We start from the raw sequence: 26,909 nt of genomic DNA, 5'->3' as shown, positions 1-26,909 counted from the left end.
GTAAATTGCCATAAAATGAGTAGAGAACATTTCTATTACGTGACAGGTAAAGCGAGTACAACTTCCTGCATGTCCGCTACGGGGATAGCTGCCATTATACGTAGTGTCTGAGCATCAGTGAATGCATTGATAACTACATCAACACACTCACCTTGATAGACTCTTGCGGACTTGATTTCCTCTCCTCAGCATCACCCTCCTCAGCCGAAGCCTCTCTAACCTCATCTAGAGCCTCCATCAAGCGCTCTGCGGACTTCACCGTTTCCATAGTACCTACAGCACCACCATGCTCCTCTAGGTAAGCACGCCTTAGTGTAGTACGTCTAGTAGGCCTGGCCATAGTCACTACGGCTGCCTCTCTAGCGGTCTCCTCCTCTAGCTGTCTATCAAGGGCTTCCTCTTGCTCCTGACATCATCAACGTTTTATCAACTGGACTACCAATGCTCTACCACAACAACGCGGAACAACATTTCATACAAGGCAATGATCAACTTGAAAAATACTACTACTTCCAAATATATTTCAACATATTATACATGGTCCCCAGAAACAACCTCGTGCCGAAATTAAAATGATCGGGAACATAAGATTGTCTAACGCCTGGTTCACACCTCAACGTTAACAAAGGTTTCATTTGCGACTTGTATATTGTACCACGTGCGACGTGTATAATTGTGTATTCACGAAAACACTATATAATATACTACTTCCTCGATGAACATCTGTTCATCACTCCTTTTCCACAGCCTTATACATCTATCAGCCCCTCCAGTCGCCAACAATGCACCATCAGCATCACATGCTACTGACCATACATCACCATTATGACCAGGTAGCGATGTTATCTCCTCCGATCTGAACAACCCTCCCATGTAAGCCACATACAAGCCACCACTACTACTACTACTACTACTACTACTACTACTACTACTACTACTACTACTACTACTACTACCTATCACAATCCCACAGTTTCAACAGACCATCGACCTTGCCCACACTGGCCAAGTAGTGTGTCTGCGGTAACCATGCAATGCTGGTCACCGACGACTCATGAGCTCGGAGGGAATGAAGACAATTACCTAAAGGAAATAATTGTTATTATTTTCAACCTTTTCTCAATGCTTACCGAATTTAGGATGCCATAATTTGATATTCTTATCAGCCGAACCCGAGGCCAGGAGTTGTCCATCATCAGAAAAGGCAACCGCGAGCACCTACCGGTTTGAACACTACAAAGCGTATGAACCCACTGAGTTCCTTACAGGTAGTTGATGACCATACAAAGTGAGGAACTGCTTCCCAGTATCAGCATAAACAACAGTAATAGTAGAGTCAAGCAAGCCGATAGCCAAGAACCTAATACTCCCAACGTTTTACAATGGGTAAAATTTTCCGTAATAATACTACTACCTGGGAGCATCAGGTTTCTTCTTATCCTTAGGAGACAGCGCAACACAAAGGCCATCATCATTCAATGTCAAGCGTTTAGACTCATCCTGGAACGGCAACTATCCCCCGAACGGACGGACATACCAAACTTATTACCTCTATTAGTATAGATGACTCGTCATCAACATTAGCCAAGTCAGTGGTGTAGTAGCGTAACGTCTTATCGGCACCAACTGTGATAAAGTTATCTGATCAGGAGTGAGAGATGCAGCTCGAAGAACTCAACGTGCCATAACACATGGATTGCCGACTACTACTAGAATAGTACTACTCTTGCACTGCTGTAGTAGTAGTACTATGGCATGAACCCGAGCTCTCTACATCACAGTTATATTAACCAGAAATTCTAAGCTAATAACACTATCATATAACTACTACAAGATGACAGAGTCATTATAGAGCGCTCTCAGCGAGCTGGGATACTCTGATGAAACATTCACACCCGAACGCTCGCACAGGAGTCTAACACATTTCCAGCGACCCCATTTACCACCTTCCCCATCAGGATCATCACAAATGCCATACAGAGGCTGTCCTCCCTCTGAGGCGAGTACCTACATAACAGGAGGCGTTGGCCATACTCACCAACTGACTCTACCACAACCATATACTACTACTACCCGACATCTACATTCCCCTGTCTGTAAGTCGTACAGTGCTAGACAACCATCTTTACTTCCACACACCACATGCTGGTTACCAGCATACCAACGACCACATAGAACTGATCAAAAACAACAACAACATAATCGAGCCAAACTTGATCCAAGCCGCCTTACTGTAGCCTGTATTGTCTATATGCCTCACACACTGCTTGCTACTCTGAGCAGTCCATACCCTCAACGACTCTCCCGAGCATGACAACAACATTGTGCTATCCGCTGAGAAGGATACAAACCTAAATACAAGACCTCCTCCCCCTCCATATAACACATTATCATTATTACCGCACAGCTTGACGATGACCCTTCGTTACGATACTCATACGCTCCTTCTCGGCAGCCTCGACACTTTCCTCATCATCCTGGCCCGACCTCTGCAGCTCCACCGTAAGCGATGGTATCTACCACCAAGCAGCACCTTCCTACTCCACACTACTATCATCGTTGCTACCAAGTGGATAGAGTTATCCAGCAGGCCAACACAAACTGAGTCCTTACACACAGACATCGAGCCGATCTTGCCAGGGAAATGTATCAGCTAGAGAGCACATGAGCGACGTCAGGCAACTCCTACCAACTCCACCTTATCGCGCAGTTTGAACAGCTCAGCTGCAGTCATGACCTTCTCAGTAGTGCCCTCCTCCCCCTCCTGTTGTGGCTCCTCCACGCCACCTGTCATACCACACCTCCGTCCAATCCTACAACGCCACACAACCTTCCTACCTTCCTTCGCCGCCTTCTGCTTCTTAGCTGCTTTCTCACGTTTACGTCGCTGTACCCTCTTACGAGCCTTCTCAGTGATCTATCATATCACTCCTAATCCCATACCACACCTCTGCCTACTACTACTACCGCATCGAACACCTCCACAGTCCTACCAACCGCCTGAGCCAGCAGTCTGGTGCCGTCTTCAGCAAATGCCAGTGTAGCTGATGATAACAGCTCTTGTTGAACCACTCCACTACTACTCCTACCAACACGTTTCTTCATGCCAGATTCACCACTACCCCTGTCCAGAGGACCAAGGAACTTCATCATATCTCCACTAGCGTCCAGCCCTCCACCAGACACCAGTGACAAGGCTGACACCGCGTACCTAGGGAAGAGAGCATATGAACATGGTCAACTACGTTTGTTGGTGACAATTCGGCTAAACACTTTGGAAATTTTGTTGAGTCTTGTTTACTTCTACTAAAGCCTACTAGTAACTTGTGATAATGTGATGAGAAAACTCCTGAGCTCAGCTGAGGGAAGCAAACATTCCTCCATTACTGCTTACCACAACAACGACCGATCAATATTGAACGCTTCCATTCAAGCACTATTTTATCCTACATATACCCCCTCCCTAGCCTCCTGTAATCACTCAAGAAGATTTACACTCTCTGCTTCGTCCCAAATCCTTATACCACACCTCCCTCAACTATTACATATAAAGCTTCTGATCAACTCCACCAGTGACTATGAGCACAGTCTTGTTCGCAGAGCTGCCCACATCAACAGCTGTCGTCGATGACATCACCATACATGCGACTGACCATAACTCCCCTCGAGATTCAGCACCTGATGGTATGAAATGAATATTACATAAGCCACTACAATGCAGCATTACATGTCTGAACACATATCTGTGTTCCCACACTCCACACCTTGCAGGTAGTATCCTTCGATACACTCACTACATATGCTATAGATGCATCGGTAGACTCGTTATCATACAGTAGTGTCTACAGAAAACTTTTCCACATATTTCGTATCCTACTACTATTACTACCAGGCCAGTGACTTGATCCTTATGACCACTAAGTCGGCACATACCAGCCTCTGCCACTACATCCCATAAAATGACGTCATTATCAGCTCCACCGCTACCTATAGGAACACACATATATTATGGCCTTTAGCGCTATGACCAGCGTTGAAACATATACTAGGGTGGAATGAACAACATCCACTATATACCTCCACCACCACAGAAGGCCATCACTTACAGAGTTGGAAGCCACCTCGGGAGATCTTGAGGACATTAACAGCCGATCGATGTCCTATAAAGGATACTTCAGGCACCCACATGCCTTCCACAGACCCTGGCTTGCTCTCCTCGAATGCAAATATTCGAATGTAACCTATACCATCAAAACGTGAACAACAGTCCAAAGTAACTACATAGTAGTAGTACTACTACTACCATCACTATATCCAACAGCCATCTTAGCGCCAGCCCAGCCATTGGCTGTAGTACTTGGTATGAACAGATCGGATAATGCAGTTACCTGAGGTGTGGTATGAGGTATTTGAAACACAATGTAGGGAGTGTACTTGAGGTGATCTCTTGTGGAGTTCATCTCGTCCCAAGGGGACCTCCATAACACCCTTTATGGTCTGAGTCTTGATGTCCCATACAGTAACAGTATCGTTGGTAGGACAGAAAGCATATCGAGGGGTTGCAGCTTGGGAGGATGATGAGGTACTGGGATTGCCACTGGTTAGCACTACATTGCCTGAGACAACTACAAGTAATGATGGTATTTATCACAATCTTGAAAGTTGATAATGAAATATCAATCAGATTGAATCTAGGGAGAGTAGGAGGACTTTCCAACTGCTAACTCGTTTTGCCCCTTACTGCTAGTCTAAGCGTATTATAAAATTCATAATAGCGAAACCTATGAGTTCCAGTGAAAACAAAGAGAGTCCTCTACTGCGGAAGTACACGAAAAGGTACACAGCTTCCACTGGAGCTAGCCCGACAACAACTACGACAATTACCAAATGGCAATAATAAAATTCGAAAACAATTTTGATATTATTCGAAAAAGGGTTAGTTTTCGAATACCAAAATCAGCTATACGACGCGACCCAGCCCCCCGCATCCCAGATTGCCCGTAGTAGAAGCCTCCCCCGTATTACCTCGTTGGCTAATGATAGCTCCTAGTGTACCCTCCCCTTTGTATTTAAGATAGGCCTTGGGCATTATATACTCGACTCTCCTGCTCTGCACACAGGAATTCGATAGGGCGCGCGCGGTGGAGAAATGCAGGAAATATCACTAATTATTGCAGGAAAGTGACAGATCTTAGCGGAGCGATGCAGAACTTAGCGCTTTCCCGATGGAAAACGTACATTAACGATAATGACCATTTCGATTCTCCGTGGTCAACAAAGACGTGTGGAAGTCAATAATATCATTGAATTCTGATAGGAAGAAATATCATCTACTTGCTGTCATAATGCGGTCATATTATGTGCCTTTGCAGGGTGGTTCAAAAGTGGGCTTATTGTGAATCTTTCTACCCGATCTCAGATGTAGCCAAAGTATAGGATATACACGACCCTCCAGAGTCGGCCTCTCCGGATGTCTCTGCTACTTCAAACACAACATCAGTTCAAATACTCCGTATACACATTCTGGAGCCGTTCTAAACACTCGCTGAGGGATGAAGGCCAAGAGGAGTGAAGGAATCGAGTCGATGGCCGCAGCCTTCATGTATTGCTCGTAATTAAGGACTGTTTCAATCTGTATACACATTCTGAGGGGAGGGCGGCTTTTATATCATAACTCCGGTGCTTCCTTCTTGTAGCAGATCGATCTCTACAACATTTACTAGAGCGTCGCTCGTGCTCACATACCTTCTCTGAGGAGGCTCCTGTACCTCACTGGGTTAGGATTTATTACTTCCCAAGATTCCATGCTGGTATCGTTATGCGTTTCGTCTACAACGCGCTCGCCCGAACAGAACAATACATACCGTAGTAGTGATCGAATTAAATGGTTTCTAGCAGTAGTATAACCTTATTGCTTCTCCCTCATCGAGCACTGCGTTGTAGTACTAGAATATGGTGCCAATAGTAGTTGTTTGGATCAGTACCTGTCCAGTGTATGGCAGCAGCTGTGGTCACCACGTCCATCCGCTCTCCCTCTACTACTACTGATGATGCTGAGGAGGAACAACAGGATGGTAAGAACAGTAGTAGTAGTAATAACAGCAGAGCCGAAGAAGCAGGAGCAGATCCGGATATTATAGATGGCCAGTTTGTAAGCTAAGGCTCTGTCCGTCTTCTCTTCGGTCACCAGTTTGGTATCTTATAGATTCTGCCTGATTCCGTTATAGTCGAGTTCGAAGCGGACGATGAAGCCACTGAACCTCAAATCAAAGAGGCCGCTGCCAGACGTGAAAGGAGTACTACTTGCCATACTACACCTCTGCCTACTCATCTCGGTCCTGCCTAGGCCGTAGTTCAAGTCGCCCCCGCAGACGCTCCGGCATCAGCGCTAGCCCACCACTATGTCCTCAGAGCAGGTGGTCGTGGCACTCACGCTGAACAGTGAATGAGAATGCCGTGTTAGATACCTCTTGTGGAGCTGTGTTCGAAGCGACTCTGAGGCGGAACCATCTCCTGTACTGCAATAGTAAGTCTCCACTCACCACAATAACTGCTCACTTCTCCTTCTCCTCGACTTCAGTAGTCGTAAGGATCCCGATTCTTCGTCATCAACTGTTGGTGCCTACAACATGCCTCCACCATGGCTTGGCTCTACAAGCGGTAACGCGGCGGCTAGGGAGGCAGTGGAGCTACTCAAGGTCTGCTCCCTTTTCATGCTATGTAGAGATATGCTTATTACAGGCTAAACAGAAGTCACGGTCAAAGCATGCGGTCGACAAAGCTAATGGTATTCCCGCACAAGAAGTTGGTGACACAGCAAATGAGACTCACCATGCACCGGTGAGTGTGTTGAAGAATAGGAGGCGGAGACGAGGCCGTCAAGTAGGCTTGAATGTGGCGGGTGCGCTGTGATGCTCAACGCAGGTTCAGCAAGGGGCAGGAGGAATAGATGAGCAAGTCGCTCGTGACAACGCTACTAATGGCGAGAATAAGATTAATACTGACAATGAACCAACGCCTCGACAGGAGACTCCTGTTGTTGCGGGAGGTGCGGTATCGAATTATCCCCTATCGGATGGACATATTGTAGGTGATACTGAAAAAGCAACTGAGGTAGTTGAGGAGGAGGCGGCCAAGGTTGAAGTAGTTGAAGAAAAGGCAAAGGAAGGAACTCCACTGTTCGACACTTTTACGATTTGGTAGTTCTCGAATCGGGCGATAATTGTCTCATAGACGGGTCTGGGTTAGGTACGATCCTGGGGTGAGCGGCGGCGGCGCTTCATGCAAGCCAGCTGGACCGCGAGATTCCGAGGAGTATACTCGGGGCCTTATACGTCTGGGTAGGCCACACTGTCGTCTGCCCTGTCAAGACACATCTTTATTGGGGATCTTAGGTGATGTTGACACTGTTGAGGGGTTCTGGCAGTTCTGGAACTCCATCGACCTCATGAAGTTGCCTAAGTTCAGCACTATATCTGTTTTTAAGAATGGTATCCAGCCCGCATGGGAGGACGAACACAATCAGTACGAACGCAACACGCAGCTGTGTCAGGAGGCATCCTTTCCTCCTCATTCAGGGAGGGTGGCCGCTGGGTTGTTAAAGGCCTCTGTCGATCGGATAGTAAGGAGTACTACTCCACGTGTGTCCTGGCCTTATTGGGAAATCTATTCACGGCTCCTCAGAAGATGGTGACACGATTTGATACAGGAAATTGTCACTGATTGTTGTTGCCTTCAGAACGGTATTGTACTATCAGTTCGACCCAGGGGCAATTCCATAGCTCTCTGGAACACTATGGTTGACCCCGAGTTGTTCGAGGTAGGCTTCGTAATAATGGCAGTAATTGCAGTGACGTTCGAATAGGTCATAGACTGGGAGCTACGTTCCATCGCCCCTGAGGACATGCAAGAAACGGTTGAGGTGGAGTATAGGGACCACAGAGGAGCTATAAATCACAACATGAGAAAGCTTGGTAGCACTTCCCTGGGTTTTTCCAGCAGTGGTCGTGATCGTATCGAATTGTGTATCCGAACTTGTCATCAGAGGAATCTTAGTCATTCTTGGACTTGCCGGGTCGCGACTAATCTGATGACGGTGTTGCTATTCAGGGAGCGGTGCCTCTCACTGGCGGCTGTGCACTGGTATGGAGAACGCCGTTGGTTCAATGATGATGACACCATCATCCAACGAGGATATCACATGTCCCGACACTTTATACGATCCTTACACTACGCCCAAGGCGGCTGCCTATTACCCTCATGCTGAGTTCAACGCAGATGCCCCCGAGTTCTGTCCGGGTAGCGCTGGCTGCGGTCAACTGACAGGTCTATCGACTGATACTGGATCGAGCAACAGCTTTTATATGGAGACGCCCGTATGGGATCATTCCGCTATGTATTGGGAAGGAGAGTACAATGAGGAGGGGGTCCCCTTGCATGGAGAGGAGGGTTACTATTATGTCGATGATCAATGGATGATGGGAGATGACGAGGCTGAGGTGGACCAAGAGGGGGACGAGCATGTCGACGATGAAGGTATTCCGAGTAAGATGCCGACAGCGCTAGGGCATGAGCGGAACGATGCTATCGAAGTTTGAACGTATTGTACATATTGTATATATTATGGACGTCTCGTATCTTCATCAGTCTTTCAGTACAGAGCCAATCTAATCTTGAGTTCGGCTCACTGACAGTGAACTCCTATCTTTTAAGAGTTAATTTGGGGTGGTCTGAACAGGTCGCATGGCACCAGATTTTTGACAGAGGGAAAGTCCTAGCTGATCAGTCATTGGCTTTCCTAACTCGAATGGCATACCGCTCTTTCCCCTGTTAACTTCGTTCTGCTTCGTTTACCATGACCATTCCCTTTCACGAGCATAGAGAGCGATTATCAGCATAGCAGAGGCATTGAGGGAGAAGACAAATTATAATTCGAATGGACGTCATAAGCCCCAGAAAAACGTCAATCGCTGGGAGAAGGGAATTTGGCGTTGCGTTTGGCTGTGGGACGACATTCTTCCGTGAATCATATTCTTACGCAAGACGGTTCCGACTGAGGAAATTCGGTTAGACAAAATATCACGTGTTCTTTTCAAGTTTTAACATGTGCGAGGAATGCGAAGACGCATAGGACACAGAGCTGACATACAGACGCTCATGCAGAAATCTGACGAAATGACTGAGCCCAGCCATTCTTTACGATTCAGTCTGCCTATCATACTGGAGTTGAAGCAGAATGCACGGGTGAAGGTTACTTGCGAAGGTTACTACTTCAACCCGTCTGTGAAGGGACAGATACACGTCAGATCGACATCTTGCGAGTTCAGTACGATGCTTAATGACGTTCTACAAGACACCACGTTATACACTAGCTTCACCATGAACTGAAGTGCGAACTGAACCAGTCCTTGGAATTTCTAAGTTGGAAGTGGAAAGTGCGATATGATAATGATTAACTCATAAACAAAAGGCCACTTTCAATTTACGTGTAAATCTAGTTTAATCAAAAAAAGAGTCTTTTAGTTTAATCAATATCCTTCACCCTCTACTCTATAAACTCCTCCCACACGACTTGGAACCCTCAATGACCTGTAAGAACATGTCCAGCTCAACAGCATTATTTCCCTCAGACTCGCACGCAGAAACAGCAGACACCTCTGAGATGCATATCGCAAAGCTCACTTACGATCGTCAGAAGGAGGTAGTAGTGCGAAGCTTGGAGCAACTACACGGTTGCATAGGAGTCAACCAAATCGAGCATCTGCTCTTGAACGCTCTCCTGAAGAAAATGATGAATAACTCGGGCACACAGCATACATGAATTAACCGTTTGCAAATACTGATAAAACTAACTCTATGATGGAGAATTCATCATTACTGTGAATGCGTTATCAAGGAGCGACACACTCGCTAGGTCTGATTCGTCCAAGACATACATCAATATCAATGAGTCCCCATTCGACAGCAATCAGCAGAGGAAACCAGGCATCAGCCGCAGCATAACGAATTTGACTCTTCCTCAGACGTCCACTCCACTGATGGAAATTCGGGTAACTGATGAAGGGTAGACCACCTGTGATACGACGACTATACAAGAGCATGGTAACTCACGTAGGTTTGAAAATGTTGAACTGAAGGTCGCGGCAAATAGCCTTCAACCCAGTCTTGTGCATCCCTTGTCTCTGAGCCTCTTTAGACACGTCAACGAGAGATCGTGGGGGAATTTCAATGCCAAAACTCTCCATTAATTTCTTCTTATCGCGACTATCGAAACCACAGACAACTTTGACGGTGTTCTGAATATACAGTTATGGCTACGAATTGCACTCAAAGACGATCACTCACGGGGCATGTGAGAGCATCGCGAAGTATAGGATGGAGATCCTCGCCAGGTCTACAACGGAAAAGTAAAACTCCATTGGTGGGAGTGGCGACTTGAATCTGATAGAAGTCACAATGGAACGTCATTGACAATGAGAGGTGCCTACCAAAGCAATCGGGTTGTTCTGTCCTTTGAATTCTCTGTTCCACTCGAAGTCCAAACCCAAAGGCTCTCTGAACCTGTTAAGAGAGGGTAGACGAATGATGAAGAGCGGCCACATGCCCACAAGATATTCCTGCAGAATTCGTAGAGATCATCAGGACCATCTACGATGTGAATGTCGCCGACGTAAGTATCAGTGGACATACTTTGGCGATTTAGAGGACAAGACAACAACAGACTGCAACAATTACAAAGGTTCAACGAACAATGACATGATATCAAGAAGGTGCACACAAAACCTTATCCAACTCCAGGCTGAACAGAACAGCTCGAATTACAAGCTCTTACACCATATCTCTGATGAAGCATGAATGGAGACAACCACAACTACAGCAAAGAATCAGCAGCACAGCACACGTCTCTCGAAGATGAGTCCTCCACAACGCACGACGACTACTGCTAGCCTACCGCAAAGTGTAATACGCCTGTTCCCTCCTATGGATCTGACACGAAGGAAATGACCAATGCGCTATCGCCGTGTCACCATCAGCGGTAGATACTATGCATACATTGCATTTAAAACAACATTTACTGGACTAGCTTCACCACAAACTGACCAAAACAATCGATAGTAATGCAAAAGTAATTAACGGTGAAACTAGCAGTACTGAGCTAGTACCAGCGTGCTACTCGTAAACTACGAAAATTGTCGTATACGAAAATCCGCACTCAATTTCCTTACTATGGAGTTATCTCAACCACTGCGAAATCACATACGGAGTTTCTGCACACTATGATAGTCACGAGTAATGCAGCCTCCCTAGTTACACTAGCGGCAACGACAAGGAGGACCTGACAGTAAAGCCTCCCAAGTCCTTCCTACCATCGTCTATGACGTAGCAATGTATGATCCCCATCATCTTCAGCCCCATCGTCAACAGTACTCTTCACATCTACCGTTACATCGCTCCGGAGGGCGTGCGAGAACTCAAAGAATCATACATACAGTTACTAAGACAACAGGTGCACACAAAGGTATCCTAAGAGAACATTCCGACACAATTCTAGCCAGATCGGCCACGGGGCGTCTCCGAGTCAGCTTTCTGCTCGGGCGCAACGTTCCTGTAGACTCGCGACACTAACGATGGAAGAGCACTCCCGACGGATCATCGTACTCTAAACCCCGCTTGACATTTTTTTTATCGGCCCGCTGAACAATCCTCCCCAAAATCATCATTCACGGAGCTCATCAAATTCACACTGGAAACCAGCACTCACAAACTGACGGTGTTGTCAGTCTCTCGTATGTGTTGAACATGTCGACTCGGCCTTTTCATTGAAGACGTGAAATTATCGGCGTTGAAAATCTCAAGCTTGTCAGAAAGATACAACCATAATACATACACTAGTAGCAGTTAACAATCCTATGCGTGTCGGATCGAGTCAGCTCCTCAGCGATATGCTTTCCAATGAACTCTACTGGACAAGAGGCTGAGGCTCCTGGTGCACATCGTGGAACACTTCGCTCCGCTGTGCTCGAGACGAGACGATTCCAACATGAAATGTATGGATTTGAGACACCTTCCTCATCTGTTGAGTCCCATGTCTACTAACTCTCCCGACTAGCATGACAGCGCCATCCTAGCTAGAGGGGGACTCGTCTGTTGTGACCTTTGGATTGACTCGGGAGCTCGTATCTCGCCAGGCTTCATATCTGACCAGTAGACGTTCTCCTCCCATAAGAGTACTCGAGAAGTCTACTCCGACACTGAGCGGAGAAGCAGAAGAAAACGCCATTTACAGACTCCGACGGAATCATTCCGTGACTGCCAGTTTCACCAAGGGCCGAATCCGCGGCTCACAGACCCGACTCTGAGCCAACTGAGCTTGCCTGGCATGAATTTCAAGGAATCTCTCAAGTATGTCACTGGTAACAGGAGCGGTAATGCGTGAATGAGGAGCGATTGAGCAGTGTGGGAAAATATGCACATGGTCAACGGTGAGTGTTGCGGACAATATGGAACTTTCAAGGAAATTCCAAGGAATTCTTATTGGTTCCTGTACACTGCTACACAAATTCGTAAGTAAACTTCAATAATTGGTGAGGAAACTAGTGGACTCAGCTGACGAAAGCGAACATATTTTCGAACACTGTGATTAAATTGCACAACAGGAGTAAGGACAGGCGCTGGACACACAACTATCTCAACACGTGTCATGTTCTATGAACTTCTATCATGAATCGAGAGAAGAGCTCCCGCTCCTGCAGTTTGTCACGCAGGAACTCAGATGGTGAGCCCAGCATGGTAACGGTGACATCAGTGCTCTTCAGTTCCTTCGAAATGCGCATGTCCGCGTCAAACGCCAACTGCTTTATCTCGCAACTAAGCTCGTTCATACACTTCCTTGGGGAGCAGCAGTAGACCCTATTGTCTATGCGAGAAGGCACCCCTCGACACAGTCGGATTTTCTGTGCGAACTCAAGAGTCGCGGACGTCTCCCCAAAGTCATCCGGGCTGCCCGATAGAGGTACCAGGACAACAGCTTGACCTATCAAGCTGATGATGATGAGCTCCATCCGTCCGTAACGATGCTTACCCCCACACCCTAGACCAGCCTGGCAAAGCTTCGTCAACTTGGAGTCCCTCCAACCAGCAACGACTCTGTTGTTCTTGGAGTTGCCGCGTAACTCAGAGGACAACACTGTGATAATTTTATGGAATGCCTTCAAGGTGAAGTCGTCTCGTCTGGCGTCATTGCCTCCTGGAACGGTTATTTCCACCGATAGTGACATCTACGGCCTCACCATGGGTCCGACGCGATTGACCACCAGTGATGGAGGAAACTACAGAGATGATAGCTGTTACTATCCGATAGCTAAGCTACCCCTGCCGTGCTCGGAGCCAGCCAAGTCTAGGAAGTGCAATTTGCACATACGGTGATCCCTCTGACCATCCCCAAACCTATAAGGGACGATCAAAGGGGCGAATTCCGAGTTACGGCATAGTACAGCAAAGTAAATGTCGCTAGTGAATGCGATCGGGCGTCATTCTTCCTCGTGCCTCCGGACAAGAATGTTCCCGCACTTTGCACGTTTTGTCGAGCCCGGAACACTACATCCTACACGACGCACAGACGATCATTGGGATAGCTTCATAGTGCAGCTGATGCTATCATGGGCATTTGCCTCTGGGCTGATCCCGGCCGACCCGCAGTCCGGGTGGCTTACAATTGACCGCCCCGTCCCGCCCGACCAATACCCCGGCTTAGTGAATTAGCCTCCTGTCCCGACGTGATTTCCGGTTTTCCGGCCGGAAAGTCGGAATCGCCGACTTGATATGGCCCCGTTGCTGCTAGTAGCACCAGAGGGCTGTCGCTAGGCTTAGGGGCTAGGCCCTGCACTCCATAAGAAGCGGGGTCAGGTTATCCGGTCGGGATGACGGGGTCCGGGTCCCCGGATTCCGGTCTACTAGCCGGGATGGGTTTCTCGCTATCCCGGCCCGAACCCCGGTTCCGGGCCGGTCCCGGCAGTCGGGACGGAATCCCGGTCGGGATTTGCCCACCCCACTATTAGTGCTGGAGATTGCCACTTAACCTCATGATTCATGAGGTTAAGTCATCAACGACTACCGCATGGCTATCAGGGTACATGCATGAAACCCCAAGTCAGCGTTTAAGATACGCGGCACCTCCACTCTCGTTCCCATAGGCGTATTGGTTGTAACACAGTCTGGCGGATAGATATCGATTCCGATTGCCTATCACTTAGAGGAGGTTTGACTATTCTATTCAGTGCGGCAAGCGTTATGAAAATCTAAAGGTATTCTCGACTACTAAGGAGACAGTTGTTGCGTCGCCTCGCAAGATCATTAGTACAAGCCGACAGGAGAGTGAAGTCACTGGACAAGGTAAGGAGGCCAGCACACTGGACCACATGACAATTCATTTCCCACGAGGGCCAACAATTCTGCCTCACTTCAATGTCCATCTCGGAGTATATGACCTCCGAGCTCACGTCTCCCTCAAGAATGAAACCGTCAAATGGTCCCTCATCTCGAACGCGGAGCGAGGTGTTGAAGTCTGGTGACACGAGGCAGTCAGCCAGCAACTCCGTTCGTACACCTGCCATAGGTATACCATGATAATAGTAGGAGCAGTCGGAGCCAACTGCATCCCATGACTTCGACCACGGATAATCAAGTGTGGTGTGAATTCGATGAGAAACGGATCAGGATAACTGCTGGGAGATTATCCGTCCATTTTTCGATGAGATTTTCTTCCGCAATGAACTTGTTTCTAGTTTTCATATCTTTCGCGCGTCTCGATGGTCTGTGGATACCAGCTTTGACGATCCTCATTTCCGTGCGCTGCATTGATGAGTCCTTTTTAGCGGCCGCTAACGCCATTCGACAACACAACCTTGAACACGCAGTGAGCGACCCAACGCCAACACTGACCTTACGCTATAATGCCTGGTTGTTTGTCGCGAGAGGACCCCCACATTTGGAGGGAACCTCCCGGACTGCCTCGAAGACCTGTGTAAACTATTGTGACTTCTCCGCCTCGATCAACTGCGTTTTCTATCACTTGCTGAAGCGATGGAGGCAATCCTGATCACAACCCTCTCACGGCCACACAGAGATCAGGCAAGGTGAGAGGATGAGATTCACAACAATCTCTGGATGAGAGACGGCGTGACGCAATCAACTTCTTAATTCCAAGGCGAGGCGATAGCTTCGCACAAAATTCACAATCGAATCGCAGCTAGAATCCCTTGAGTGACAAGGCTGACACTCGAGAGGCTTCTAGTGCTCACGCACGACGAGCTGTCGGGCTTTAGCAATTCGAATCACTGGTGTAATCGCAAGGTTGTATTCCACTGTCTCATCCGCCGCTGGTAGCGGCTATTGGCGTACGGTGGTTGTGTAAAATATCGAGTGATGAAACAAGCACGAGCGGGGCACTTAGTCAACCGTCCTGGGCCCTCACACTCTTTCCCTTGTGACGATGAGAGAGCTAGATTCATCGCTCAGGACAAAGGTGTGATATCGGACAGGATACACATCAGTTTGGAAACACGGGGGAGAACGTAACAAACTGAACCCGATGTATCCCGAGTCAGGATTCCTGACCGTTAGAGGCACAATCCATATATACTCAAATATGGAACTATAAGTGATAAATTTCGCGCTAAAAAACTGTGGCCAAGACTGGTCACTCATTCGTTGGGTTCAAGGCCAAGTACGGCTTGTGATGCGAAAACTGACTCACTTGCTCGTTGAGAGTCACCGACATCATCCTCCATGAAGATGATATCATCTAATGCGTAAGTGCGGGGCTTTAACGTTGTCGATTGTGGCCTTCTCATCGTCACACATTTCTCTGATGAAGGAGAATGCAACTATTCAAAATCTCCGATTGGCACCATCGGAGACTGCTCCACTAAGTTTTGGAATATATATGTTCGCTTTCTTCCGCTGAGGTCTAATCATAGGAATTTACGTACGAATTCGGATAGAAGTATACATAATCCAATGAGAACTCCCAGAATTTTCATATCGTCACCAACACACGTAGTTGACCATGTGCACATTTCCCACACTGGCTCCACCTACCGCCAGTGGTTCGACTTATGCCAAGCGAACAAGAACCCCCTGCTAGTGGTCGACAATCAAAGACACCAAGACACATGAAGACCCGGTCCGCCACCTGAACAGAGATACTCGCTAGGCTTGAACTTACCGCTCCAACGCGAAATCAGTCAGTTGCTACTCAGAGAGCATATCTCACTACTCTTATCTCACCCTTGTGTCATGCTTGACCTCATCTGTTGTTGTCGCCATTTCCGTGCCTTTTTTTGGGTCTTCAGCCACAGTCGTACTATGGCAGAATGTCATTGATCATTCTCTACTATATATCACGGTCAAGGCACCCAGACGCAAAAGGCCGATTGAAAAGAAGCACCTCAGAAGGCTCCCGATGCTGCACTGTCTCTAACTTTAGTGTGCTCTTGGATATCCTCTAACTTGGCGTGTATTACAAAATTTCGACTTATCATTTCCAGTATAGTTTCAACGACTCCAGCTCAGTCTTGCATGTTCAATACCAAATCTGCTTGGAACAATACCATGATCGGCTGATGTTCACTTATCAAAGGCTGACAACGACAACGACGTCCGATAATAACGGCTCTTCTCCTGCGAGGGAAAATCCAACGCAGAAGAGATTCGCCACGCCATGTTGGTAAACGAAACAAGACAGGATGATCCCGATCGACATATGCTGGAAACACTAATCATACCAAAAAGCATTCATAATAATAAGTAGTCAAAATGCTAGTAATTTACAAGTGAACCATTGGGTCGACCACTGGACTAAACCTTCTTAGCAAAATTATTCAGCGCGTGCCATAAATGAAGGTCTCATGAATGACGGTGAAAAACGCCTCCCCACTTCAGGAAGAGGGCTCTCCTCCTGTTCATCACCAAACAAACACATATCATCACTGATAGTACCAGGCACGCCACTACACCAGAAGCTGGGAATACCTGAGCCTACAGCCAATGCTAACTATCTGGGAAAATATGCACGTGGCGATGACAATATCAAACAATTTCAAGGGATTTTTTATTCCTAAACACTCCTACCCGAATTCGTATGAGAACTCCTATAATTAGCGAGAAAACTCCTGAGCCCAGCTAAGGGGAACAAACCATATAGTTTTATATCACATATCACCATATAGATATATTCCAATACTGCTAATTACTCCCCAAACAAGTCCGAATAGAGTAAGTCATTCGAACGTCTACGGTAGGAGCTCACCTCGACGTAATTGCTCTGCAAGTTTCCAGCAGTTTCCTGCTGTTCTGAGCCACCGACGAAGTAAGATTCCCTCAGAAAAATGTACACCTGATTTTCATCAAAAGCCCCGACAGTTCTGCACTGTGGGCATTCATCCTTAGTAGGCCACGTCGTGTCCTTCCCTGTGATGCCCTTCTCTCGTGAAGTCCTATCATTGACCATATTATGGAAACGCCAGAGCCACAACGCGGTATGCTTTCTATCAGGGTTGACCATATCACACCTTCCAGCAACACACTTGTCATAGCCCTCAATGAAGTGCTTTCGACAGCGGTCACATTGGAAGAACTCAGCGACGATGGCTCTAATACAGGCCATAACAGCACTGTTCGTTCTACCACCACTAACTGTTGCCATAAATCCACCACCACTTTGATCGGCTCCGTAATCACCCAGCGTCAGACCATGCAGGAACTGCCAAAGGCCACAGTTGAGATTCCTGCAGTGTTTCCAGTGCTTGTCCGGGTACAATCGTAAATCCTTCGAGAAGAGCAAGTCAAGTGCACTACGCCAAATTCCTTCGTCAACATCAGCCGACGTGTTAATGAGGTCAAGCATGCGTTTACTCACTCGCCGAAAGGCTGGGTCAGGATATGAAGCCGTGACCACCGGCAAAATTTCTTCTCTCAATACTCGTATTTTCTCACTAAAAAGTGTTCCTTTGCCACTTAACGGAACCACAGTCTCCAAGAGATTAGCAAATGCAAGCCGGCCATCAAAGAGCCTCATCGCAGCAGTGACTCCGGCTTCCCTCGAGAAGATACTCTCACCGTGCATCATCATCACGACTGAGTTATACTCGTCAACTTCGGGTAAAGGCGACTTGGTCTGATAGGCAGACTGATCAGTGGGAACCGCAACCACAGGAGACAGGCCAAGACTCCCGCGAGCGAAGCCCTCAAGATCTTCCGCAAGATCATAGGTTGATACTTCAGTACCGTTCTTGAAGTGTTTCAAGGTCGGAAACCCCTGCACATGCAAAGATCGACACAGAGCCGGATAGGTCGGGCAGTCAACAGCAGCTAACCTCGACTGCCCTTCCTCATCGAAGGCATCGTTCCCAAGGGCCTCTGCGAGAGCCTTATATTTGGGAGAAAACTGGACACAATGACCGCACCAATGTGCGTACAAGAGAACCAGCTTACTGCAACCGGTTGCCACAAATCGGTGGAATTCCGTGTCGGATAACTCCAATATTTTCGAGCCAGATTCCGTAAACAATTGTTGAGCACCGAGCAACGGTAGAGATGCAAGAAGACACAGAGTCGTCAGAGGACATACATAACATGGCGTCCTCAGACACCGTCCCGAAAACATTGACAAAACAAAACTAACTCCCACAAGGATCAGATTCCGCCAGGTCTCAGCGACAACAGAAACACACAGCCGATTAACACAGAGCCGGTGTGGGGAAATATGTACATGGTCAACTACATGTGTAAATGGCATTTGTGAAAATGCTGAGGAAAATTGAAGAAATTTCTTTCATTTCCGTAAATGTCTATCCGAATTCGAATGTAAACAGGTGAGGAAACTTCTGAACTCGGTTGAGGAAAGAGAATATACATTCCAACACTGCACAGAGCTTATTGATGAACCCGAAGCTCAGTCGTAAGAAGAATCAGCTGCTGAATATGAAACAACACAAGAGTGGGGACCTCATGAGGGAAGCTGCTCATAGACACAAATCTGATACTAATAGAAACGATGAATTTCCACCATTCATGTTCACCACGACAGCAGATAAATTTCGAGTTTTCCCATCGGGATAAACCCCGATGATAAGTAGCAGCAAATTCTGCTGGAGTATACAGAGACCAATCCCAGAAGCGTCCACAGGGAACAATGCCGTCGTACATAGTACATAAACTAAACTAAGTATATCAGTATCTCATGCATAGCATTCGCATCAGTGGAGAGAGATCTACACTTCACAGACCTTGCGATAGTAGGGATGTGTGCTAACCAACAAGTTGTTGGCAACAACATAACCAAGTAAGATGAATTACCAAATCCCTCGATTACAGCTCTTGAGTGTAGATCAGCATTGTTTATCCCAACACCCTATGACATACTTTATACACGACCTCCACAGCCTAATAACCGTTTCACTCGGTACAATTAGGGGCGAGCGAGAATATTCGCCAAGCACGCAAGTACATGAGGAATAAGGAACAACCGTGAAAATCTAATTAGCATTTGTGGATGGCTCAAACTGCTGCAGTAGCAGAAAATAATACGGTTGATAGGAACTACGATTGAACTACTAATTTCAATATGGCTTCTTCACAACGCATGACGCCCAGACAACTTTATACGTTCTATCCATTCTCAACAAGGTGTACAAGTCTGGTTGTTCAGACTCAATCAAATATGCTCTAATCTTTGATCATTAGAGTGTATGTATGATAAACTCCCCCACATATGTATTGTCCGCGATAAGGCGCGTTAATAACGACTCTATTGTACAATGGCCTCCCTCACATTGTTAGTCGACATAGCCACATACCTTCAGTTTGCGCCCCACAGTGCTGTTTACCGTCTGAGTGCCAGAGATATCGCTTCCCGGATCAATACGCATGCACAGGGATCTCGAGGAGCAGTCGAGCGCAGACAAGATTTCCGCCTTCCCCACCTGCCTGTTGCGTTTAGAATCGGGTCTGTGGCAAGAACAGCCATCAGCCCTGCGGGTTCTGAGGCACCAGTACATGTGTTGTGAAAATTCTGAGGAAATTTTGGGAGAGTCTTGCTGGTTTCTGTGCACTTCTACACGCATTCTTATATGACGTCCTCGAGAAACGGTGATCTTTCGAATTCGCCAGCGAAACGAGTACGCTCCTCAGTGAGGAAACCCCTGAGCTCAGCTGAGGAAACCAAACGTATATTCCTCCAACACTGTGAAGTGCATAGCTCGACTAGAGTGTAAAAACTACACTGCTGTCCTCTCAACATTCCCCGGAAGAAAACGTGATCGATCATAATTTTTAACATGTGCCCTTCACAACATAACAAAAACCAAACGAACAACCATTGACAATTTTACCCATCTGGTGGTCACCTCAAAAAAGAAGATGAGATCGACCCTGAACACTCAACTCAACCACAGGATAGAGTTCAAAACAGATGCAACGAGCCGAGGGTGACACCTAAGTAGCTGCCGCGTCACCACAGTCATCAGCTGCGGCACCGGGAGGCACCCCAGCCAAGGCGTCCTTCGTGTCCATCGCCAACAGTTCTCTCTCAAGCCTCACCTTCACCAATTCCGCCTGCTTTAGGGCTATCTCCAACTCAGATTTCTTATCGAGCAACTTCTCGAGCGAGACATGACCTCTGCCGTCCACCCAAGACCCGTCCAATACATGCTCTGCCGAAGACGTCGATTCCGAATCATAGTTGTAATCTAAAAACGCCAGCAAAATCGATCATCTGGGCGAGCGCCACTGCCCCATCATAACCCACCACGAGTCGTACGGGAGCTCCTTCTCCTTCGGCTGGTCGAGGTCCGCCCCCGAGCCGGACTGCCGTCAATACTTGACGGCACTGAGGTTGGATGCCAATTCAGGTACTCCCGAGTGAGAACATTGTGCCAGTGGTCTGGCGGATACTTGTCCCCTCCACCACGACGAACACGTTCGACCAAACAGGTTATTCGACGTTTGATTTCAAGTGTACCTGTGGAGAGATCAAGCTGGATTAATTCAACACCGATGAGCGAGATGAATAGATGCACCCGGGTTCGATCCCTGGCGGCCTCACTTTTAGGTTGAGCATTTGGAAATCTTCTGTTCATCGCAGCTGCTATCATCTGATAGATCTTGTTGCGAGTCCTCACCATACCCTCGAATTTCCCTCTCAGTTGGGCACTGAAGAAAGTCACCAAAACTCGAATCTTTTCCAAAAGCCAGCAATAGCAGCGTCGTCGTCAACAGGGCTGAAAACCCCATCGGCTCACTGTGACTGAGTACCCTATCAATGGAGTATTCAACGATATTCGACTAAGTCGAAGCGAGCACGATACCGCCGCCCTCTTTCCTCTACCGATGTTTTGTCATCTGATCCACCAAAAAGATATTCTCCTCTTCAGTGTAGTCACCGGGAGGCACGGGTGTAACAGTAAGGGCTGAGAGGATGTCAATGGTGGACAAGAGCCTTCAACCGAGCGGGACAGTCAATGCTACTTCAGATATAGGAATTCCAAACCAATGCCAATCCCAATGAGTTAACCCGAATCGAGAGTGACTAGCAGTCGTGTATTCCCAACCCGAAAGTGACACCAGAATTGAAGACGGAAAACTACTTATGAGCAACCCTCGAATCAAAACCCTTAGATGTATACAATACTGTTCTGTATGCTAGGCATTATCCAGTAGTAAGTCATGGATACTCTGGAAATAAGTGCATGCTTATATTCAATAGCACAAGGCTCATTCATTGAACGATAGCATATCCACATATACAGGAGCCCAACAGTTTCCTCGAATCCAGTAAGTTCGCAATAGAAGAGCCCCAGCCCCTCACATCTCATGAAAGCCTCATCCATCGCTCTAGCATCCTCTTCACTGCCATTCTTCCCATCGCCACCTGGTGATGATGTCAACCCACCTTGAGCATAGCTGGACTGTTGTTGTTGTTGCTGCTGGAGTAGCACAGCTGCAGCAGCGATAGCAGCGGCCGAGGAAGGTCCACTAGTAGACGGAGGAGGCGACGTCACATCTGCTTGTGCCGCCGAAGACAGGGCGCCGAGACCCTGTGTGGGATCCGGGGCGCCGGACATTAGAGCTGCGTTAGATGAACAGATCTACAACATCATCAGTCCACTCATCCCCTCATAAGAATACGCCGCTGATCACGAGAAAAAGTAATCCACGCTTCGCTCCGCCATTGAAAATGGCGAATGAACATACACATGACATAATAATCACAACTTGCTCTGTCCTCTGTCCTCTGCCAATCTGCGTTGCGGCAAATTGAAGACCCTCTGAGCGTTGGTGGTTAGGAAACGATCCTTGATCTCTGACGGTAAGCCTAGCTCGTGCACCTGCTGCATACACTTCTTTAAATCAAGCTGAGGGAAGTTGGTGCCAAACATAACCTAACATGAGGGGAATATGTCACTGTAGTGATTTACAATTAGTGCGACAATCTGTGACTTGTGGGCATCAAGCATGAATGTTCGAGACAAATTACTTCAACCACTCACCTTCTTGGAACCAGACTTAGAACACATATAGGCTAGAAGATCTTTGCCATACATCTTGGGGAGGTATGCGCTCGTGTCAAGATAGATATTATCATGTTTCCACATCACTGACATCATCTCATTCAACCACGGATGTCCAATATGTCCACAAACAATACGTAGCTGCCAAAAAAGATGTCGCCGATGAGATTCGAACCCGGGATCTTTACCACCTCGGGGAAGTGGAGAGCGACTCTATCGATGTATGGTATCGGCCTACCAGTGTCGCTGGGCCGTGCTGGACCTGTATGACCAACCTGATACAACCAGTAAGACATCAGGGTGTAACCACTATATTAGAAACGTCTAATGTGAGGATCGAACCCGCGTATTCGCCACTACCTGTGTACACAGGGGAACTCCTAGTTCGACGCACTTCAAGTAAATAGGATAGTAAGTCTCGTGGGTCGGCGGTCTATCCCAAAGCCATGGCATTATACGAACACCTGTGAATCGGTACCAATAACAATGCACCTCAAGAGGAGCGACTTACCGACAAAGCCATCCTCTTTGACCGCTTTTTCGATAGCCCTAGCTGCTTGAACAGGCCGGTCCAAGTCGACTGCAGCGAGGCCTACAACATGAGACCGTCCCCGCAGCAGCGACCGATATCGCAAAATCTCTGTTGGTGATCAGCACATAACGTCTCAGAATCTACTAACACGACCGTGATGATAGGGACGTACCGAAGAATCTATCAGATGCTGCCTTCGTAAAGCTGAGCACTCTGCTATTACTCACAGCTTCAATGCCCCCAGGCCTCACCCAAGCGGATAAAAGCATCTAACAAGACAGCCCTCCGAGACAAGCCGACCACTCGTTAACATTATCGGCGATAATTTATCGCTGTTATTCATCAGGATTTGAGCTGATCTCACCAAGAGTAATGGAGTTAGCAATATGATATTCTCGTTGAAATACTACAATACTCAAGTTAATCACGAACTCCCTCCGTCATCGACTTCAGCGTAGTAGCTTACCATTATTAGTGCTTTACAGTTCTAAAATAGTGCTAATTTCAAGCTTCATAGTGCTGTGATACTACTACAAAAAGTGGTATACATAGTACTAGTACTGATGTCATACTGGTATAGAAAGTAAACCATTTGAGAGTAGTAGTACTACTCCGGAATCGTTTAGTTAGTATTACTACAGCACTATAAAGCTGATAACGCTATAGAGTATTACTATAGTATCCTACTATAATAATAAGTAGTAGTAGTAGGGTCAGTACTGAACATAGTACAAGAGACTACATCACTATCATCAGTCGACGGGTCAAAGCGTAAAGGATGACCGCACTTTTTCATGTTTGCTGCAGTAAGATCGGAATATTCACACGGGGCAGCTATGCCATACCGAGATATGCCTCAGAACGACCAATGTCTTCCGATGAGGCGGCTATGCCATACCAAGATATGCCTCAGAACGACCAATGTCTTCCGATGGGGCGGCTATGCCATACCAAGATATGCCTCAGAACGACCAATGTCTTCCGATGAGGCGGCTATGCCATACCAAGATATGCCTCAGAACGACCAATGTCTTCCGATGGGGCGGCTATGCCATACCAAGATATGCCTCAGTGAGACCAAATTCTCTAGATGGGGCGGCTATGCCACGACCTCTTCCAGTACTGTTACCAACTCACCTGATCGATGCCGGCCTCGTCTAGCATCCCCAACAGCCTTGTAGGCGTCAAAGGAGTGTCTCCCCTAAGGACGGCAATTTCGTGGCGCAGTGACAAAAAACTCAGCGACCAGTTTCAGTAGCCCTACCATTGGACCATCGGGGAATGCGATCTCTCGAAGAGTTTGACGGCTTCTGGTACTAAGTGCCGCAAGGCACTATCAGCAGGCTGAGCCCATACATCCACAACCATCACAAATCCTTTCCCCAAGTAATATTAAAACTTCACACACAAGACTAGAAATTAATCATCTACAGTGTATTGTGCAAGCGGTAGTTCACTACAACAACTATTATCATCACCAAAGCAACTTAACCAACAAAACTCGCCAAGATGATGAGTGAACTCACCGAGCACACGGTAGAAAGTAATATGTACAGGAGACTACATAAAAGTAATTACCGCGACCCTTCACCACCAAACGACAGCAGTCATGCTGGACTCAACGTCTCTTGATATGGCCACTATGATTATGACCTTTACGACCGCCACTCTGAACAGCCGAATCATTCACAGCTGTGGGAGTTACACTATTCACGTTGCCCTTCACTGCCTTACAAACCTTCTTATGATCCTTCCAGCCTTTCTTCTGACAGGTCACTCCGCAATATACGGCGTTTTTACACGGACATTGCGCCATATGCCGATACACTTTTGAACACGTATTGCAGGCTGCGGGATTTTTACTGAATCCAGCCTTCCTGAAGAAAGTCTGATACTTCTCTGCCATTCCCGGAGCCAATGTATGGAGGTCTGAATAGCCACCAAGCTGGAGTTCCTCTTGTTGTTCTTCTGGGACTTCAGTCTCCAGACCACGCTCAGTCGTGCCGACTCTAATAATCATACAAGTCATATTGTCCTTGGAATCCAGTAGGTTGAGACAACGTTGTAATATTTCAGCGGCAACCTCAGCCAGATCCTCCCCAGCATGAGCTCGTACCATAACTTCTCGCGCGACATCCTCGTTGGACATAACGTCAAACACACCATCACAAGCCAATACTACCCAGTCGCCAGCTTCAACGATAACTTCACTAACATCAGGCACAGCAATGCACTTTTGCTTATCAGCTGGAAGATCCGCGTCGTCTTTATACGCGAAGTCGCCAAGGCCTCTGGATAGGGCCAACACACCACAAAGCCGAGGTGGTTCGTCTGTGCTCACAAAACCACCAGCTTCTTCAATCCGAGCCTTTTCCTCGGGATCATCAGGCTTATGGTCCTTAGTGGCCAACAAAATTCCGACGTCAGCGTCAGTGAGAGACGCTAGATTCTTCTTTGAGCCCAGCATGTCCCCTCCACCGAATATACCCTTATCACCGCTAGCCTCAGTGCTATCATCATTGCATAGCTGCTTCGTTACGTCCTCTTGGGCATTCTCCAACTTAGTCATGTCAACGTTCTTACCCGAGAATACCAATGCGCGGGAATCACCAGCGTTCATGAGGCGAACCTTGTATTTTCCGTTGCCAAGAGGCGTCACCTGAGCACAGTCTACGATAAAGAGCTTTCCTACACAAATTCAATCATGTATGCGGTCAAAGCCAATGACAAGCTGACTAGCGTCAACATTATGATGGTTACCCAATTATAACACTCTGATTTCATGTTCAAACAGCTGCCAAACGCAGATTTATAGACTGAGAAATTCTACAAAAATTCTACTTCGAGCTAAGCGGAAGTGAATCATCGATGGACGCATTCATTGTACTTCACTCTTGTTAAAACCTTTTACACTGCAGGAAGCATTTACATCTATACACTGCGTTACACAGTACTACGATCCTTCTACTGTATAGAACTACGATCACAATAGAGATCCCCTTAGTCCTACAATGGAAGCCACAACAACAGCGCCGGCCTCAGAATGAGTCTCTCTCAGCGCCTGATCAGTGGCTAAGAAACCGGCCTGTACGCCTTGTACAGTGCGGTCCTCGGGATCTCCAGCCGACTCGTCTAGCTGCTTAGGTAACTCCTTTGATCCGAACTCGGCAGCGTCATCACCAGTATGACCATCGAGTACAGCAAAGAAGCCTTCTTCATGAGTTGAACCCCAGTCCAAGTCTATGCAGTGCGCATCTTCATGAGAGATCCTCCAACCCTGTAGAGTTGCGACACCGCATTGGAACTTGTCGTTGGCACGTCGTTGTAGATGGACGGCGGTAACGGGGTGAGACAGTAACCCACCCATTGCGTAAAATGTAGGAAAACACCACAAACCTTCCAAGGAAGAGAGTGTACTCAAATAAGCAACCACTGAAGTTCACGAGACGAACCTTGAACTCAATGCGTTGCCACGTGCTGAGCAAAAAGGATCGATTACAATGGCGCGCGCTACTGCACAATGTTCCAAAGGACACTTTTTCGAGATAGCAAGATGAGCTCAGCCAACGCTGAGCAGCGCCTCCGGTTCGCCGCTGGGTCTCTACTCCGATCTCCATTGTATTGGCTAGAGCATAGCCGTCATCATGTCCATAGTACAACATGGTGTCGTTAGTGCGCCAAAAGCGCGATCTACTCCATGTTGGTATCATCGTTTGCGTGTTTTTCTATGAACTTGTCTGCAGCGCTATTTTAAGCGTGCGAGTGAGAAACTTGAGCAAATCGGTACGCAATATCTTTGACCGCAGCGC

General features: G+C 47.4%; 7 protein-coding genes across 7 annotated transcripts in view; 1 reads left to right on the top strand and 6 right to left on the bottom strand.

Annotated features, from left to right (window-relative positions):
• Pmar_PMAR007936 (conserved hypothetical protein) overlaps nucleotides 1-5,106 on the bottom strand; it is a gene marked incomplete at its 3' end in the record, with an annotated part of 5,514 nt that extends 408 nt beyond the window's left edge. Inside the window, exons 1-24 of the mRNA XM_002776403.1 lie at nucleotides 5,026-5,106; nucleotides 4,435-4,616; nucleotides 4,304-4,388; nucleotides 4,107-4,241; nucleotides 3,890-3,987; nucleotides 3,728-3,842; nucleotides 3,546-3,678; nucleotides 3,090-3,211; nucleotides 2,968-3,044; nucleotides 2,839-2,917; nucleotides 2,699-2,787; nucleotides 2,567-2,653; nucleotides 2,401-2,516; nucleotides 2,233-2,351; nucleotides 2,074-2,177; nucleotides 1,947-2,007; nucleotides 1,538-1,641; nucleotides 1,415-1,500; nucleotides 1,267-1,360; nucleotides 1,131-1,218; nucleotides 957-1,083; nucleotides 709-856; nucleotides 152-406; nucleotides 40-107 (exon numbers count right to left, since the gene is read on the bottom strand). Coding sequence (XP_002776449.1) covers nucleotides 40-107; nucleotides 152-406; nucleotides 709-856; nucleotides 957-1,083; nucleotides 1,131-1,218; nucleotides 1,267-1,360; nucleotides 1,415-1,500; nucleotides 1,538-1,641; nucleotides 1,947-2,007; nucleotides 2,074-2,177; nucleotides 2,233-2,351; nucleotides 2,401-2,516; nucleotides 2,567-2,653; nucleotides 2,699-2,787; nucleotides 2,839-2,917; nucleotides 2,968-3,044; nucleotides 3,090-3,211; nucleotides 3,546-3,678; nucleotides 3,728-3,842; nucleotides 3,890-3,987; nucleotides 4,107-4,241; nucleotides 4,304-4,388; nucleotides 4,435-4,616; nucleotides 5,026-5,089 — 2,636 coding nt within the window. The 5' untranslated portion in view covers nucleotides 5,090-5,106. The remainder of the gene's footprint in view (nucleotides 1-39; nucleotides 108-151; nucleotides 407-708; nucleotides 857-956; nucleotides 1,084-1,130; nucleotides 1,219-1,266; nucleotides 1,361-1,414; nucleotides 1,501-1,537; nucleotides 1,642-1,946; nucleotides 2,008-2,073; nucleotides 2,178-2,232; nucleotides 2,352-2,400; nucleotides 2,517-2,566; nucleotides 2,654-2,698; nucleotides 2,788-2,838; nucleotides 2,918-2,967; nucleotides 3,045-3,089; nucleotides 3,212-3,545; nucleotides 3,679-3,727; nucleotides 3,843-3,889; nucleotides 3,988-4,106; nucleotides 4,242-4,303; nucleotides 4,389-4,434; nucleotides 4,617-5,025) is intronic.
• An 860-nt stretch (nucleotides 5,107-5,966) lies between these two features.
• Pmar_PMAR007935 (eukaryotic translation initiation factor 4e, putative) lies at nucleotides 5,967-8,632 on the top strand. Its single transcript, XM_002776402.1, has 14 exons — nucleotides 5,967-6,151; nucleotides 6,206-6,296; nucleotides 6,347-6,416; nucleotides 6,464-6,526; nucleotides 6,581-6,698; nucleotides 6,742-6,882; nucleotides 6,925-7,048; nucleotides 7,091-7,199; nucleotides 7,249-7,340; nucleotides 7,395-7,524; nucleotides 7,578-7,689; nucleotides 7,739-7,819; nucleotides 7,865-7,973; nucleotides 8,110-8,632. The coding sequence occupies exons 1-14, from the start codon at nucleotides 5,996-5,998 to the stop codon at nucleotides 8,595-8,597; spliced, it is 1,884 nt and encodes a 627-aa protein (XP_002776448.1). The 5' UTR covers nucleotides 5,967-5,995; the 3' UTR covers nucleotides 8,598-8,632.
• Nucleotides 8,633-9,482: 850 nt separating this feature from the next.
• Nucleotides 9,483-10,710, bottom strand: Pmar_PMAR007934 (conserved hypothetical protein). Its single transcript, XM_002776401.1, has 7 exons — nucleotides 10,608-10,710; nucleotides 10,488-10,560; nucleotides 10,345-10,440; nucleotides 10,111-10,295; nucleotides 9,936-10,053; nucleotides 9,686-9,778; nucleotides 9,483-9,588 (listed from the first exon to the last, which is right to left on the bottom strand). Exons 1-6 carry the CDS (start codon nucleotides 10,685-10,687, stop codon nucleotides 9,725-9,727), a joined length of 606 nt encoding a protein of 201 aa, XP_002776447.1. The 5' UTR covers nucleotides 10,688-10,710; the 3' UTR covers nucleotides 9,483-9,588; nucleotides 9,686-9,724.
• Nucleotides 10,711-17,248: 6,538 nt separating this feature from the next.
• Nucleotides 17,249-18,664, bottom strand: Pmar_PMAR007933 (hypothetical protein; the record flags this gene model as incomplete). The annotated part of the gene is made up of 1 exon (XM_002776400.1): nucleotides 17,249-18,664. One exon carries the CDS (start codon nucleotides 18,662-18,664, stop codon nucleotides 17,249-17,251), a length of 1,416 nt encoding a protein of 471 aa, XP_002776446.1.
• Nucleotides 18,665-20,493: 1,829 nt separating this feature from the next.
• Pmar_PMAR007932 (hypothetical protein) lies at nucleotides 20,494-22,147 on the bottom strand (the record flags this gene model as incomplete). Its single annotated transcript, XM_002776399.1, has 5 exons — nucleotides 21,866-22,147; nucleotides 21,386-21,467; nucleotides 21,104-21,210; nucleotides 20,807-21,019; nucleotides 20,494-20,747 (listed from the first exon to the last, which is right to left on the bottom strand). Exons 1-5 carry the CDS (start codon nucleotides 22,119-22,121, stop codon nucleotides 20,494-20,496), a joined length of 912 nt encoding a protein of 303 aa, XP_002776445.1. The 5' UTR covers nucleotides 22,122-22,147.
• A 118-nt stretch (nucleotides 22,148-22,265) lies between these two features.
• Nucleotides 22,266-24,076, bottom strand: Pmar_PMAR007931 (conserved hypothetical protein; the record flags this gene model as incomplete). The annotated part of the gene is made up of 6 exons (XM_002776398.1): nucleotides 23,273-24,076; nucleotides 23,080-23,160; nucleotides 22,929-23,032; nucleotides 22,760-22,843; nucleotides 22,548-22,709; nucleotides 22,266-22,439 (listed from the first exon to the last, which is right to left on the bottom strand). Exons 1-6 carry the CDS (start codon nucleotides 23,367-23,369, stop codon nucleotides 22,266-22,268), a joined length of 702 nt encoding a protein of 233 aa, XP_002776444.1. The 5' UTR covers nucleotides 23,370-24,076.
• Nucleotides 24,077-24,524: 448 nt separating this feature from the next.
• Nucleotides 24,525-26,499, bottom strand: Pmar_PMAR007930 (phosphatase, putative). The gene is made up of 2 exons (XM_002776397.1): nucleotides 26,111-26,499; nucleotides 24,525-25,759 (listed from the first exon to the last, which is right to left on the bottom strand). Exons 1-2 carry the CDS (start codon nucleotides 26,465-26,467, stop codon nucleotides 24,719-24,721), a joined length of 1,398 nt encoding a protein of 465 aa, XP_002776443.1. The 5' UTR covers nucleotides 26,468-26,499; the 3' UTR covers nucleotides 24,525-24,718.
• Nucleotides 26,500-26,909: the final 410 nt, after the last annotated feature.

This window comes from Perkinsus marinus, assembly GCF_000006405.1.
Source record: "Perkinsus marinus ATCC 50983 genomic scaffold scf_1104296953538, whole genome shotgun sequence".
In the NCBI taxonomy this organism is placed as follows: Eukaryota; Perkinsozoa; order Perkinsida; family Perkinsidae; genus Perkinsus; species Perkinsus marinus.
Note: the sequence above shows the minus strand (reverse complement) of the source record. Positions and strands in the feature narration are given on the sequence as shown.

What these genes read in the sequence shown, in the direction of transcription:
- Pmar_PMAR007935 (XM_002776402.1), top strand. Translation starts at nt 5,996, where the DNA reads ATGGCAGCAGCTGTGGTCACCACGTCCATCCGCTCTCCCTCTACTACT. An exon ending in ATATTATAGATGGCCAGTTT is followed by an intron (nt 6,152 to 6,205) that starts GTAAGCTAAGGC and finishes GGTATCTTATAG; the next exon opens with ATTCTGCCTGATTCCGTTAT. An exon ending in GACTCCTGTTGTTGCGGGAG is followed by an intron (nt 7,049 to 7,090) that starts GTGCGGTATCGA and finishes GACATATTGTAG; the next exon opens with GTGATACTGAAAAAGCAACT.
- Pmar_PMAR007934 (XM_002776401.1), bottom strand. Translation starts at nt 10,687, where the DNA reads ATGTCCACTGATACTTACGTCGGCGACATTCACATCGTAGATGGTCCT. An exon ending in GCGATGCTCTCACATGCCCC is followed by an intron (nt 10,296 to 10,344) that starts GTGAGTGATCGT and finishes CTGTATATTCAG; the next exon opens with AACACCGTCAAAGTTGTCTG. An exon ending in GGGGACTCATTGATATTGAT is followed by an intron (nt 9,779 to 9,935) that starts GTATGTCTTGGA and finishes CATTTTCTTCAG; the next exon opens with GAGAGCGTTCAAGAGCAGAT.
- Pmar_PMAR007930 (XM_002776397.1), bottom strand. Translation starts at nt 26,467, where the DNA reads ATGGGTGGGTTACTGTCTCACCCCGTTACCGCCGTCCATCTACAACGA. An exon ending in CTGTTGTTGTGGCTTCCATT is followed by an intron (nt 25,760 to 26,110) that starts GTAGGACTAAGG and finishes GACTGTGCTCAG; the next exon opens with GTGACGCCTCTTGGCAACGG.